The 15,514-nt window shown below is 38.2% G+C and overlaps 1 protein-coding gene across 7 annotated transcripts in view; it reads right to left on the bottom strand.

Moving 5' to 3' along the window:
- Window positions 1–1,247: 1,247 nt before the first annotated feature.
- The window catches only part of elavl4 (ELAV like neuron-specific RNA binding protein 4), a gene marked incomplete at both ends in the record, with an annotated part of 103,114 nt that continues 88,847 nt past the window's right edge, over window positions 1,248–15,514 (bottom strand). For 4 of the 7 annotated variants that reach the window (XM_083767625.1, XM_083767623.1, XM_083767628.1 and 1 more), the window contains 3 exons: window positions 1,248–1,575; window positions 5,565–5,603; window positions 11,956–12,181. In XM_083767625.1, the coding sequence (XP_083623751.1) occupies window positions 1,248–1,575; window positions 5,565–5,603; window positions 11,956–12,181 (593 nt within the window). Of the gene's footprint in view, window positions 1,576–5,564; window positions 5,604–11,955; window positions 12,191–15,514 lie in introns of all 7 variants that reach the window. The other 3 variants (XM_083767624.1, XM_083767622.1, XM_083767627.1) reach the window with 2 other exon arrangements.

The following is a 15,514-nucleotide window of genomic DNA, read 5'->3' as shown; positions in this document are numbered from 1 at the left end:
ACGGTTAGGCCTTGGTAAGACCCCTCTCCCTTCCCTTTTGGGTATCGCTGTTGAATAATTACGCACTAGTACATATATGAAAAATTTTACCAAGATCACCTGCCTCAGTTTGCATCCCTTTTCACAAAATCTGCCATCTACAAAATCATCACCGCTGACTCTGATTCCCCGAAAAACAAACAGTACCACGGCAGAACGAACGAGACAAGGTGGTCCCCCCTCCCTCCCTCCCGCCCAGGCCCCCCCTAGTTAGCCAGTCAAAATATTTTTCTCTTTTTTTTCAAATCCAGATTCTTGTAAAAATTCTTCAATAATTATTATTTTAATTATCATTTATAAAAATAGATCTTCTTTCTCTTTATTTTTATCTTTTTTTTCTAAACGCATTTTTTTTTTCCAAGCAAAGAGATCTTCTCTTTGGCAACAGTGATATTTTTTTTGTGTTAAATTACTGAACGTGTCATCAGGAAAGCTAACCCATCCCCTCCCACTCCCCATCTCCCTAAACCCCTGTGAGGAAAGACATGTTTTGTTTGCGATACAAAACAAAAACAATGTTAGAAATTCATATATATATTTTTCTGCATCAGAGTTTTCAGGATGGTGACATCCTTCTAATTGATAAGGGGGTGGGTTGGGGGTTAATAACACACTAAAATGAATGAATGGTTCACCAATTTAAAAAAGAGCCCCCTCCCTTTCACTGATAGGGAGGTCTGTAATTCTAACGACAGTGGATCCGGATTTAAAAAATAAAAAATAAATCCTGAATCAAGACAGAGAAAAGGTTTCAATCTAAAAAGGACATTCTCTTCTCTGAAATAAGGGGGTATAGGGATTTGCTACTGTTTTACACAGAAGAGAAAACTCATTCTTAACAACCACAATGAACATAAAGAATATACAACAAACAGAAGCCTGCATTATCACAGGAGCTTCCAAAAACTCATGGACATTTTTAATCATTTCATTTTTGTAATACTTAGGCAACATTGGCTTATAGGTCCAAAGTTATAATATAAGCCATTTCTAGTTCAATTTGTCTAACGTTTTGTCGGCTGTGTTGTGATCCGGTTGGAGTTGAGTTTTGCTGTGTTGGATGGCTGTAGTGTGGTGGTAGTGGTAGGTTGAGACAACAAGGAGGGAGGGGACGAGGGAAGGGTGGTGGGGCGTGGGGTTGTGGTGAGGGTGAGGGTGGGGGTTTGGAGAAAACAGAGTTGGGGCGACTGGTCGTAAGTGGATTAAGTTCAGGATTTGTGTGTCTTGTTGGTCTTGAAGGAGACTTGCAACACACGGTCGCCCAACCTGTAGCCGTTGAGACTGGCGATGGCCATGGCCGCCTCGTCGTAGTTCGTCATGGTGACGAAACCGAAACCTTTGCACTTGTTGGTGTTGAAGTCACGGATCACCTTGACGTTGTTGACGGCACCGAATGGCCCGAACAGCTGCCACAGCACACTCTCGTCCGAGTCCGGGGATAGGTTATACACGAAGATACACCATCCGGTGCCCGTGTGGCCGGGGATGTTCATGCCCACCAGACTGGTCATACTGTCAATGGTGATGGGAGAAAACCTGAGAGTGGAGGAAACAGAAGAATGCAGAGAGATGAGCAGAGAGAAGGAGGGGAGAAGGAAGGGAGCAACTTTCAGTTTGAACTCATTCAGAAATACTGAACACAGTCAAATTCTCAGTGTTAATTTAACCCTGAGAGTGTACAAAAGGATACATTAACACTGAGGATTTGACTGTGTATAATTGGAGTTAATATGCATCTAATGTGAAATTGCCCTAAGCCTGATTCACATCTGTCTCCAATTTACAGTACTTTCAGACCAAGGCAACCAATTAATCTTGAAATAACAATGTCCCTCTGCCTGCAGCAGTTCAGCGCTCACCTCTAGTCTAGAGTTAAACTATGCTGTGTCCTAATCTTAATTAACCCTAACCCTAGTCCAGATGATGTATCAATCAAACCAAAAAGTATCTGCTTTCCTATGTGTACTAGGTGATACTAGGATGAATGTGATTGGATGTGTGTTATCTGAGTGTTAAAATGTGTTAATGTGTAAATGTGTGTAAGTCTGATCCAGTATGTACAAATCTCCATCCTCTGCAGAAAGCCTCCATTCACAAATGTCTAAAGTGTTGCATGCTGGGATATTTCTTCTAGTGTAGGACATGCAAAGGAAGCTTTTCTCTGTCTCCTTGAGTGCCTTGTTTTGGAGCTATATTGTAGGAAGGCTCTGAATTAAAACATTTTTAGCAGAAGACCAAGCTAAATCCGCTCTTATTCGCTTCATAATCTTCTCTTCTTTCTTGCGATGCAAGAGATTTGAATCCTCAGTTGACTTCACTTAATTTAATTGCCTTTCCAAAAGATAGACAAGGAAATAACCCCCTACCATATACTTTTAAATAAAAGCTAAAAGCTAAATGAAATAAAATGGTTCATTTCTTATCCCACCAATCTCCAGGAATTACTATAGACATTATTTGATGCTATAATTGAGATTTCCGCTTTGCTGCAGCTGTCTCAGAGAAGGCTGCTTTCTTGAGGAATAGCACTTTACAGCTCAGTGACATTAAGGAACAGTGTGTACCCCCCACAATGTTGTTCTGTGCTATTCTGTCCTGTTCCAGAGCCCCTGGCCCGGATCGATAATACTGCTCAACACACATCCCCTCTCTTTCTGACTACTATATATGGTCTGCAATCACTACAACCTTCCAATGTCCTGTGGAGTGTGTTACTGGTGGGTGCTGTGGAGTCAGAGTGTGTTACTGTTGGGTGCTGTGGAGTGTGTTACTGGTGGGTGCTGTGGAGTCAGACTGTGTTACTGGTGGGTGGAGTGTGTTACTGGTGGGTGCTGTGGAGTCAGAGTGTGTTACTGGTGGGTGCTGTGGAGTGTGTTACTGGTGGATGCTGTGGAGTCAGAGTGTGTTACTGGTGGGTGCTGTGGAGTCAGAGTGTGTTACTGGTGGGTGCTGTGGAGTCAGAGTGTGTTACTGGTGGGTGCTGTGGAGTCAGAGTGTGTTACTGGTGGGTGCTGTGGAGTCAGAGTGTGTTACTGGTGGGTGCTGTGGAGTGTGTTACTGGTGGTGGGTGCTGTTAAGTCTGTTCCACTGGGTGCTGTGAAGTGTGTGCTACCGGTGGGTGATGTACTGTAGATATGGATCAGGTTCAGCCGTCTTAATGAAAGCATTGTATTGACTTGCTTGATCAAATTACAGTAAGTAGCATGTGGCTGACATACTATGCAATAAATATTGTGGTTAACTAATTATTATGGTCTGCACATCATCGCTCCTGGCTCCAAATCCCATTGTGTTTCATAAATCCCCTACATCGTGTTTCTGTCCTGTTCAGAAGATTTTGTTATTTTTCTCCAGCACCTGTCTCCTCCCTGAAGAACGCAGTCAAGCTGAATTTTAACAGGCCTAGTCATGTCAAGGCCTTGTCTGGCATGCTCAACTGCATTCCTGGACTCATTTCCTGCTGGGCTCAAAAACAACCTTGTGGTCATTTGCATGCAAAAGCTGTAGTCTGAGAGGAGCTAGGTTTTAAAGTGTGCGAAGGCAAAAAGTACAGACTTAACTACACACTAAAATCTTGAGTGTTCTTTTAACTCTGAGAGTGTACAAAAGTAACCAAATGGACCTGGAAGGGTTTTAAATTAACACTAAGGATTTAACTGTGTAACGGAACCACAGAGGAAATGCTGATAAGTATGCCTGTGTGTATGTTTGTATGTGTGCGTGTGTCTGTGTCTACGTGTGCATGTGAGTGTATCCATTAGACCAGGCCCACTAGCTTAGAACGCTAGCCGATGCAAGACCAGAGGTTGCATAGCAACAGTGTATCTGACCAGCTATCTATTCTATCTTTTCCATAGGCTGCCTTTTTCAGCCGGTCACACCTTTCCTCTGTTTTCTGATTTCACTTTCAAATTGAGCTGTTAGGTCATAGTAGGCCTACAGCACTTCTACCTTGATGACAAGCAATACAATCAGGAGCTGGACACAATCGGAGATGCTATGCTAGCGAGTCCACCTTTTCAAAATTATTATGTGAAGGCTAAGACTGACAGGTAGAAAGCTTTTCCTGACAGTTAACCTCTTAAGTTTCGTTAAAGTGGCATGACATACTCTAGGCTGATGTCTCACTCTGTCTTCAAGTTCAGGTTAAACAACAGAGGGGTACCGTAAGAACATGGCAGGCTGATGTTGTAGTACACGTGTAAGCTGTAGCTAAAAAAAAAAGAATAATGGGGGTGTGCCAAAGTGCAAGCGTTGACATTATTGTTAACTAACTACTACTGTCTATGCTTGCACATTAGCACGCTCATTATTAATTGTATTAGCTGCAGCTGTGTTTCTTATTAGCCTGTAATGCTTTGACCCAAATTTTAACCTGTGCTGGAAAACAAACAAAATCAGCCTTGGGTTTCATGGCCCTTCAATGTTTCTTGGACAGGAAGTGCTACTGTATGGTTTAAACATCCTGAATCCCACCAAGCTGTCCTCTACTACACTATACACTCATTGCTAATTCCTTATGAAACAGGCTAGCATGTATTATTCCCAAACATCTTTCTCCTCCCTCCTTTCTGCTTGATGGTTCAACATGCAAAAGGCCACCAGCATCTATCACCACAGGGCCTGCCGCTCAAGGTCTTGTACCGTAACACCTAATATTGTAGCAAGCAATTAACGGAAACATGGCGGCAAAAGAGAAGGGATCAGAGCAGAGCAGAGCAGAGCAGCGAGGAGCAAAGTTGGAGCTGTTTGCAGTGAAACAGCATTTCCTGTTTCTTGCAGGGATCCAGATTCATCCAGCCTCCCATGACCACTAACCATTCACAACAAGATCAAGAGAAAGAGAGCAATTGTGCAAATTTTGTCTATCTATAAAAATGACCAAAAGTTTATATACAGTAAAGTCCTCAATATAAATGTATCCATTTGTAAGTACAGAAACCAAATGGATCCTTGGGCACATTTGGTTACATTTCACACTCTGATTTAAAGTAGTAGATGTAGAGCACAAGAGTATTATATTGGACTTGTTGACATGTTTACTGATTTAATTAATCTTTGCTTTCAAACAAAGAATAACCTGCAAGCCAAGCTGTAGCGGGAAGGCTAGGAGAACCTGAATCCAGGAGAAAACCACGCCTGAAAATCAAGAGCTATACACCAGAGAACGAAAAAACCATACAGTACACAGAAACAATCCAAAACAACCCAAACAACAACAACAACAAAACCAGCACGCTTCATATTCAAAACAAAGCAAATTCATCACCACCGAAAACAAACTGATTGTTTTCCACACTGTAACACTGTAGGTAGGAGTTGAAACCAAAACAAGCTGAAGAGGGAAAAACCAAATAAATCAAGGAACCAAAAGCAGTTAACCTTGAACTAAGTATCAAATGCAAAGTGACTTCAAAAATACAAGAAAAAAATAAACTAAAAATATGAATAGAGGAGAAAAAAAGGATATTGAAAAATCATTGAGTCAACATGGACATCTGGCATTGGGTGAAGTTTTTAATTACCTCTTTACGCCATAGGCCATATTAAGCAAATTGTCCAGCCTGTAAAGAGAAGGAGGGTTCTGGGGTTAATGGTGGGCAGATGGTTGACTCACTCAATGGAACTAATGCTAAGTCCCTGTAGGAACTGCATGGACCTCCTCACTCAAGAAACAAACACATCCATAGACGGCCCATTACACTGAGGATGCCCACCAGGTAATGCTGTCATCGCTTCACACATCTAGTGCCATCAGCAGGTTATCGTCAGCATAGCACTTCACTTTAGCCCAAGTTTTTCCAACATTGTTGTTATCAAAATCCAATCTAATCTAATTTAGACAGCACTGGAAGCTATTAGATTAATAGTTGCAGCAACAGACCAGGCCACAGTGCAAGAGCATAGCATCGCACTATGACCACAATGCTAGGGTAGCAATAATGTCATGCGATGGGCGATGGCAGGTTATCGCCTCATTTTATGTGCAGTACATGTAGCTATTGTAACAATTTACACCAACACAGATACATTATTTTTAAAGGTTGACACTAACATTTACACAAGCCTCTTCAGAAGCCACAGTCCTCAATTTGAACAAACTGTGAATGCCTTCAATTGTCACTTTAAGTAAATGTCCCTTCTCCAGAGTTCTGTCAGTATAATGGTTTGGTGTTTGAGCGATGGTGAGTGAGAGAGGGAATGATCATGATAAGTATGTTGCTGTGAGGCAGACTGAATATTTGAATAGCCGTGACATTTTGACTGTCCTCTGTGTGTGTCTTAGTGGCAACTTTCAACCTGTCATGCGCTAACAGTTCAGATGGAATGGTTGGGTGTTAGTCAGTGGATGGCCTCTGTCCACAATGAAAAGGATTAGTGTTTGGGAAATGTCCTAGTTCCATAATAATTCATCCCCTGAGCTAAACTCACTACGGCAGGCCAGGTTAGACAAATGACAGTGTGTTTGTGCGCGTGCATGTGCATGTGCACACATGTGTGTGTGTGTGTGTGTGTGTGTGTGTCTGTTTATGCATATGGAAGAATATGTTTTCATGATTGTGCGTGCAAGTATAGTGTTTGTTTGTGTGTGTGTGTGTGTGTGTGTGTGTGTGTGTGTGTGTGCGTGCGTGTAATGTTAGTACTGGTATATGGATCCAGTCTGCTTGGTGACTCAATGGCCTTCATTCCTCACATGGGTCTGGCCTGTCTCATGTTTTATTACCTCCTCTGGCCTAATGGACAGAGGCCACGGCTTATTGAGCAACAGCAGGCCTGCAACTTCTCTTTCCATTTAAAAATAAATAAATAAATAAGAAATAAAATTGAAAATTTTGTTGATAAATCCTTGATCAATGAAACGAAAAAATGTATTGATTTATTTATTTTACAGTAAAAAAGAAAAGAATCTGACAACTTTCAAAATATCCTCAGGACCTAGGAAGGACCCTCCAGTATTCCTATTTGAGCGGTACTTTATTAAATATCCTCAGGACCTACAGTAGGACCCTCCAGTATTCCTATTTGAGCGGTACTTCCATATAGACAAATGCTGCAATGACGGAGTTACGAGACGTGTCGGCAAAAATATTCGTATACTACAGTGTCACAACAAAAATTGCAAATGTACTATTTTAAATCTGAATCTTGAAAAGTAATAGTTTTGGACATGTGAGGTTTCCACCTGACAGCAACGATACATATTGACTCATTAGGACGGTAATTTCTCCATTATGTAGGAGGGGAACGAGCAGGCTGCTTTGTGGGTAAATTGAGTTGGAGTGGGTGCTCAGAGGAGAGCATTCCAGGCCCAGAGAGCTCAAAGACATCTGCTGGCCGCCGGGCCACTGGGCCAGAACAACATACGCACAACTCTTTCCAAGCTCCACATAAACAATAGGGCTTTTGTGCTGTCTCTCAATGCCGGCTAATTGATGTGTCGTGGTTTTGTTTTTAATCTAAAACAAAAAACATTTTCAATAATAATTATAACTGTCTCTGACCTGTACTGCATATAATAAGGCACATTTCTTAATTACTGCTACAATTATTTATGGGTCATTACAAACAAGCTCAGATCTAGCGCTGGGGTAATTGTGCTGTGAATGGATTAGACAAGCAGTGCATCGGACAGTACGTTATCTTGTGGGACTCCGGGCCTAACGGACATTGCCAAGCAGGATAGATATAATTTAAGTGGAATCCCGAGAATTTAAGGAGGACATGTTACCGTCGGTGTTACAGAATTCCATATAGAGGACATGCAACAGGTGTCACAGAATTTGATAGGTTGACATCAAAAGAAACTGCAGACATTTTCAGGGCTTAATTCTTTCATGGAAACTACGAAATGTAGACCTATATACTGACCTAGTCTGATACGGACATTCAATTTAAATAAAAAAAAGAAACACATTGTGTAAATGTGCTCCTTTTTCAACGCTCTCCAATATCTCTGTAGATGTTGCAGTTAATTACTTTATCCAACTTCGAAACTCAAGGGATAGTTTGCTCCAAATGAAATGAAGACAAGGAGGCCAATTAAGGCTGGCTATAAAGAAGTGTGCGAAACTGTTCCAACAAAAAAGAAATGCAAAAAATGTAGTAACCTAGTAGAATATCAACAGTCCAATTCGCTAGTTACATCAATCTACATTGTAAATGAGACATTCCAACATGACGATCAGTTTGTTTTTAATAACAAAATGTACAACAATATATGCTTAACACCATTTTCACCAACAATGATTCCTCTGGAGACTTTCTTCAGAATGGTTATGCTGCGTTCACACTAATGGCGACAACAAAACAGCTAGGCTACTAGTCATTACTACAAATGAAAGTTGAGCTGGACTCAACTTCTTTCAACATTTCAACGATGCGGTGAAGAGTCAATCAATGTCTTTGTATGTACCATTTCCAGTTCCCTTCTATCTCCACACAATTCCTGCTCTGTTATAAAGAAGAACAACAAATTCTTGTTGTTAACCAGTTCCCTGTGCTTAAGCACCACACTTGCTCGTTTTGTGGCTTTGTCACTGCTAGCGTGAACGCAGCATTAGAATGAGAATGTAAGCTACTGTGCTGCAGTTGCAATTTATCAACATTCAATTAATCTCTGGTATTCTCAGTGTTAATACAATGTTTATCAGATTTTTTCAAGTATTAAAAGCGGATTCAACGTATATTTTTCCATTTCAGAACAATCAATTTCTTCCTTTGTATGAAAATAAATGGGGCCTTCTTTTATTTAGTCCAATTTATTTATTTAGCCAATTTAGTCCCTATTGGTAGTACTGCAATCTGCAACTGAAACCAAGTTGGTTTCAATTGATTGATCTAACTTTTGCTCATTTTTGTTTAGGTATTTCCCCATCGGGATTAACCTGACTCCGCCAGATTGCGGCAGTTCACAAGTTTCCTCCTCCTGCTTGCATCTGGTCTCTCTCAAGCAGAAACGTTGAACCTGAAGCAGTGGGACAAAAATCTGATATCTCCATAATCATTTAAAGTTGTAGTCCTAGCTACAATACGTCACCAGTCTCGCGTTGATCCCGCCTCTAGCGGCCGCATACGGACGCATATTGCTCCGATCAGAATTTGATCGGAGTGCATGCGTCTCTGCCCGAAAGAGACCAGATGGGACCAGGAGGAGGAACTCACTGCTGCCGCCATCTGGCGGAGTCAGGTTACATCGGGATACCAATTTAACCAAATCAGGAGAGAACTCATACACAATACAGGATAAAGTGAAGTATAAGTGAAATTGGAAGTGATGACACAAATAAATGAGCAGACAAAATTGAAACTGGAACATGACAAATTTGAAGTTGTTAAATGAGTAATCTCTCCTGATTGGCTGAAATTGACAACAAAAATATTTTAACCCCAAAACATCACGTAGGCTACCCTACCTTTAAATCACAGTTCCCTAAGCTACCATTGCTTGTTTTGGGCTTTGTGGCTACCCACACTGTAAACATAGTTGTGTAATTAAACAGAGAAAGTGTCAAGTGAGGATATGGGAAGGTTTTGATCAATGTTATTCACAAGTCCAGGTCACTTACTTATTCAAACAATAATTTATAGTAAATGATACTCGAAGATGGACACTTTTCTTACAGTGTGACCTTCACAGCACCTTGATTAAAAAATATATAACTGTGCACATCTAGCCCATTTATATCAATGTGTCATGTTTTAAAAGAAGGCTGGTGAGCAGGAGCGCATGGACACTGTGAGGAAGGCACTGTGGTTGTGAGTAGTGATGAGGAGCGACAGGTCTCCTGTGGAGCCTGTAAATTGGCTTGGCGTATCACAGACACACAGCCCTGCTACATCGCTCAGGTGTCACACCAGGGAAGCTGCTGTAGAGGAAAAATGCCTTCCAAGTCCTGACTTTGATGGTGAGTAAACAACATGACTAGCTTGGTGTTATTGAATGAGAGCGAAAGTTTATGTGCCCAAATTCTGCTTCACCATCTGAAATGTTTTTTTTCCTTTTCTTTCCAGATCAGACTGAGGTCATATACAGTTTTGTCCTGGTTATATGCCCAGGAGAGGCGGCATGAACAGAAGGACTATGTCCAAAGCACTGTACTGTAAGTCTATAGATAACATCATGGATATAACTACAGAGGTGTGTTTGTGTCATGAGAGAGTGAGGAAGAGGAAATGACCAGCAATGAAACCATACTCTACATACAGAATATATAGAGTATATATTATGACCTTAGTAATGACTTGGAGATGAGAGAGAACTGGGCAAACGTCAGTTTAAACAGGATAGTTTTAGCTGCCAATCCAGTGAATGTCTTGAACCTTTGATATTTGTCTGACCATGTATGACCACTTCTAAAGGTTTATCTATGGGTTTACGGATAATATCTGAAGCATTGTGGTCAAACAAATGTATATCGTTGCTGTCGGGAAGAAACCACCTAACTCCATTGTTGATCAGTGCTATTGAACACCCTGTGTGTTGTTTAAAAAATATCGAACCAATGGAAAGTAGTAAAAACACTTTGGACAAAACCTCTTAACTCCATTAGACCCTCAGACTGTCTGATAAAGCAACTAACTCCACCACATCTCTCTCTCTCTCTCTCTCTCTCTCATGCAAGTACATGACAATATATAAAGTCACAACGCCAATTTTAAGGAGGCAGTATTGCTTTGTTTTCAAAATATAAGGTTTTCTTCATTTCCTGAAAATTTATATTTTTCATTTCAGAACATTTTGGAGTTAGGTGGTTTCTTCCTGACAGCAGAGATATGCAAATATATATACAGTATGAACAATATACAAATCTATTTTTCTGATAAGAGTAATCTGTCCAATAATTATATTACAAATATATACATACAGTATACATACAAACTTTTTTAAAGTGAGCACATTTTGCCCAGGTCTGACAGGCTGCCATCTGGGAACTATACGCCTAATGTTATGGAGATGAGATGAATGTAAAACACATAAAGGTGAACGACAGAACCCCACTGTCTCTTATGAACAGTGCTTCTCTGATCTGGTTGGACCTGTGCACACAACTCACAGGCTCGGATTTATTAAACATCTGTATCAAATGGATATACTGCACCTGCTCTTCAAAAGGGGAAGTAACACCAATATGTAAACAAATTTCAGAGCATACTGTCCGAATGGAATGTGTTGCCATGACTCATAATATGAGTCATGGCATGGATGAGACACCTACGCAAAGACATATTATGTCTTTGCGTAGGTGTCTCATCCCTTATCTGAACACATAGCAAAATGCATTTGGTGTTTCCTTTATTAAACCCACTCATCTCATATAAACCACAAATAATAGCTATTGTGTTTGTGATTGATGACTCATATTAAAGCAGCTTTAACTAAGCATTAAAATATCTCACTCCTTGCCACAGATGAAATTACGCTCTTGTTCCGGGATAATGTTGAACCAGGTGCAGCAGCACTTCATTTTATGGTGAGAAGTGATCAAATGAAATGTTAAATATGAATGATCGATTCCATCAATCATGTGAAGCGTGTAAACTGGCAATCACATTGTTTATTTCAGTCTTTGTACTTTTAGTGATTAACCATAAAACAATGTTTGCCATTTTAACAGTCTACAAATGAGACAGATAAAAGTATCAAACCATAAAATACAGTGCTGCATCCCAAAACACATATCATACAGATCAAATCGTACGAGACAGATGTTACAGTCCACTAGTCCCACCTACCATAATGAACCCATAGACCTGTAAAATTCATACGTTGCGTCATTATGTTGAAAATCTGTTATTTTCGGCGAATGACACAGTCATGCGAAGAAGTATAAATTCAGCTTCAAACCTCCATTAGAAACAAGAACAAATACACAACACCATGTCTACACAGTAAAACAAATGACCCTGGCCACTCACCTGAACCTCTGGGCCTGGTGGTGGAGAGGGCCTGGGTATCGGCGGTTGGGGGACTGGTAGAGCTGTGACAGAAGGGCTTGGCTGGTCTTCTGACTGGGATTGTTGGCGAATTTCACCGTGATGGGCTCAGCGGCGCCGGAGGGCTTCTGTCCGTTCAGGCCCTTGATGGCCTCCTCTGCCTCTATCCTCTTATCAAAGCGGATGAAGCCCACGCCCCGGGAGCCACCTGTGGGGCCAGCAAATCACAAAACGGACGGGGCCCACCTTTACTTCACATGGTTTTGGATGTGCAGATGTCAAGTCAAGCAGGCTGTGGGCCTGATTTCTACTTGGATGTGCAGATGTCAAGTCAAGCAGGCTGTGGGCCTGATTTCTACTTGGATGTGCAGATGCAAGTCAAGCAGGCTGTGGGCCTGATTTCTACTTGGATGTGCAGATGTCAAGTCAAGCAGGCTTTGGGCCTGATTTCTACTTGGATGTGCAGATGTCAAGTCAAGCAGGCTTTGGGCCTGATTTCTACTTGGATGTACATCCATGTCACGCACCGAAAATAGCAGATCTATGAGCTCAAAAGCTTGTGCGTGTAGCTCTGCTATTTTTGCCGCTTTTACAGTGTATACCCAGGCGAAAAATAAATATATTTAGTATACTTTTTTAAAGTATACTAAATGTACTTATTTGTACTTGAAACTATTTGAATTTAAATTGTGCTATTTTGAAACTACTTAAGTTGTACTTTTTATACTTAAGTTGCACTTAAGATGTGCTAAAACATATCTTAAATATATTTTTTCTATACTTTTTAACCCTTTTGTGACCAAAAAAATAGTGTTAAATTGAAAATATACTTCCAGTATCCCAAGTATACTTTTGAAAAGCATACTTATATTATATTTATAGTGTATTTTCGAATATATCGAGTGTATATCAAGTATTAAATAAATGCATTTAAAATATACTACCAATGTGTTAATATAATGACATTATGAACTAATGTGCTTAAAATATACTTTGTTATCTCGAATACACTATCAGATCTACTTAAACATATCTTAAATATATTTTTTCTATACTTTTTAACCCTTTTGTGACAAAAAATAGTGTTAAATTGAAAATATACTTCCAGTATCCCAAGTATACTTTTTCCGATGAGTGAAAAGCATACTTATATTATATTTATAGTGTATTTTTATAGTGTATTATAAGTGTATATCAAGTATTAAATAAATACATTTAAAATATACTACCAATGTGTTAATATAATAACATTACAAACTAATGCGCTTAAAATATATTTGATAGTATACTTGAAACTAATACAAGTATACTTCAAATTAATGACTTTTTTACTCCAAATAAAATTGAAGCATTATATATAATATATATGCAAATATATGCAAATTTATACTTTTCCAAAGTATATATATATTATATATATACTTCGGAAAAGTATACATTTGCATATATAACTCTTAATTGTAGCAACCATGTTACTATACATATGAATGGGAAAAGGGGAGAGAGACTGACTAAACCAACAGACATTTAGATTCATGGTTTTACTAACAAATCACATAAAACAACATAAATCACCAAATAACTCCACAACAAAACCCTAAACACAATTACCCATAACATAACTCCAGTATACATTCTAATATTCAAATAATAACACAAATAAGAACAATAACACACGGTCCTTGGCGCCCCAGTGTATGCTGGGAAATGGACTTCCTCTAGCCACTCCCATTTCACCTGGCAGTATTTATAGCACATTAGTACTTAATATACTTAAACTTAATATACTGAAAGTTTAGACTTGTATTGTATTTATAATGTATTAAAAATACAATCTACAAATATATTTACTTAAAATATGCTAAGAGTGCATTTAAAAATACAATCTACAAATATATTTTTAATTATTATATTAAAGTACATCTTACAATAAATGCATGTTCAGGAGAACTCGCTATGAATATATTGCTAATGGACTTAAACTATAATAATCACAAATGTATTTTTAATTATTATATTAAAGTACATCTTACAATAAATGCATGTTCAGGAGAACTTGCTATGAATATATTGCTAATGGACTTAAAATATAATAATCACCAATGTATTTTTAATTATTATATTTAAAGTACATCTTACAATAAATGCATGTTCAGGAGAACTTGCTATGAATATATTGCTAATGGACTTAAACTATAATAATCACAAATGTATTTTTAATTATTATATTAAAGTACATCTTACAATAAATGCATGTTCAGGAGAACTTGCTATGAATATATTGCTAATGGACTTAAAATATAATAATCACCAATGTATTTTTAATTATTATATTTAAAGTACATCTTACAATAAATGCATGTTCAGGAGAACTTGCTATGAATATATTGCTAATAGACTTAAAATATAATAATCACAAATGTATTTTTAATTATTATATTAAAGTACATCTTACAATAAATGCATATTCAGGAGAACTTGCTATGAATATATTGCTAATGGACTTAAAATATAATAATCACCAATGTATTTTTAATTATTATATTTAAAGTACATCTTACAATAAATGCATGTTCAGTAGAACTTGCTATGAATATATTGATAAAGTGCTTAAAATATAATAATCACAAATGTATTTTTAATTATTATATTAAAGTACATCTTACAATAAATGCATATTCAGGAGAACTTGCTATGAATATATTGCTAATGGACTTAAAATATAATAATCACAAATTTATTTTTTATTATTATAATTAAAGTACATCTTACAATAAATGCATGTTCAGGAGAACTTGCTATGAATATATTGCTAATGGACTTAAAATATAATAATCACCAATGTATTTTTAATTATTATATTTAAAGTACATCTTACAATAAATGCATGTTCAGTAGAACTTGCTATGAATATATTGATAAAGTGCTTAAAATATAATAATCACAAATGTATTTTTTATTATTATAATTAAAGTACATCTTACAATAAATGCATGTTCAGGAGAACTTGTTGTGAATATATTGATAAAGTACTTAAAATATAATCATCACAAATGTATTTGTGATTATATGTATTTAAGTACTATTTGAAATATATTTCTCATTTAGTAAACTTATCACAAATGTGCTAAATCACAAATTAATTTATGTTCACTTATATTATATTTAACAAAAATGTACTATTAATATGATTAGAGACACTACAAGCATATATTTAACATACTTTCTGTGCTAAAAGTGTACTTAAGTATGGAATAAATATATTTATTTTTCGCCTGGGTATTCATACTGATATGCAAACTCACATGAAGTAAACACGCAGGAGTGCATGCACACACAAAGCCACACACTTTATAGTCCAGACCCGCCAGCCCCCTTCCCCCACCCCCATCCCAGCTATAGCAGTCAGACAGACCTCTCTTCATGTCATTTTCCCACTGACATTTGAGTCGTTTCCTAGGTGATGTTATTTGACTGCCACCTGAGAGGACCATTTAGAGAACTGTGCTTCCTGTGAGGTCCTTTGTTGGTGTGTGTGTGT

Source organism: Protomyctophum parallelum (assembly GCF_964188405.1).
Source record: "Protomyctophum parallelum genome assembly, chromosome: 6".
NCBI lineage: Eukaryota > Metazoa > Chordata > Actinopteri > Myctophiformes > Myctophidae > Protomyctophum > Protomyctophum parallelum.
Note: the sequence above shows the minus strand (reverse complement) of the source record. Positions and strands in the feature narration are given on the sequence as shown.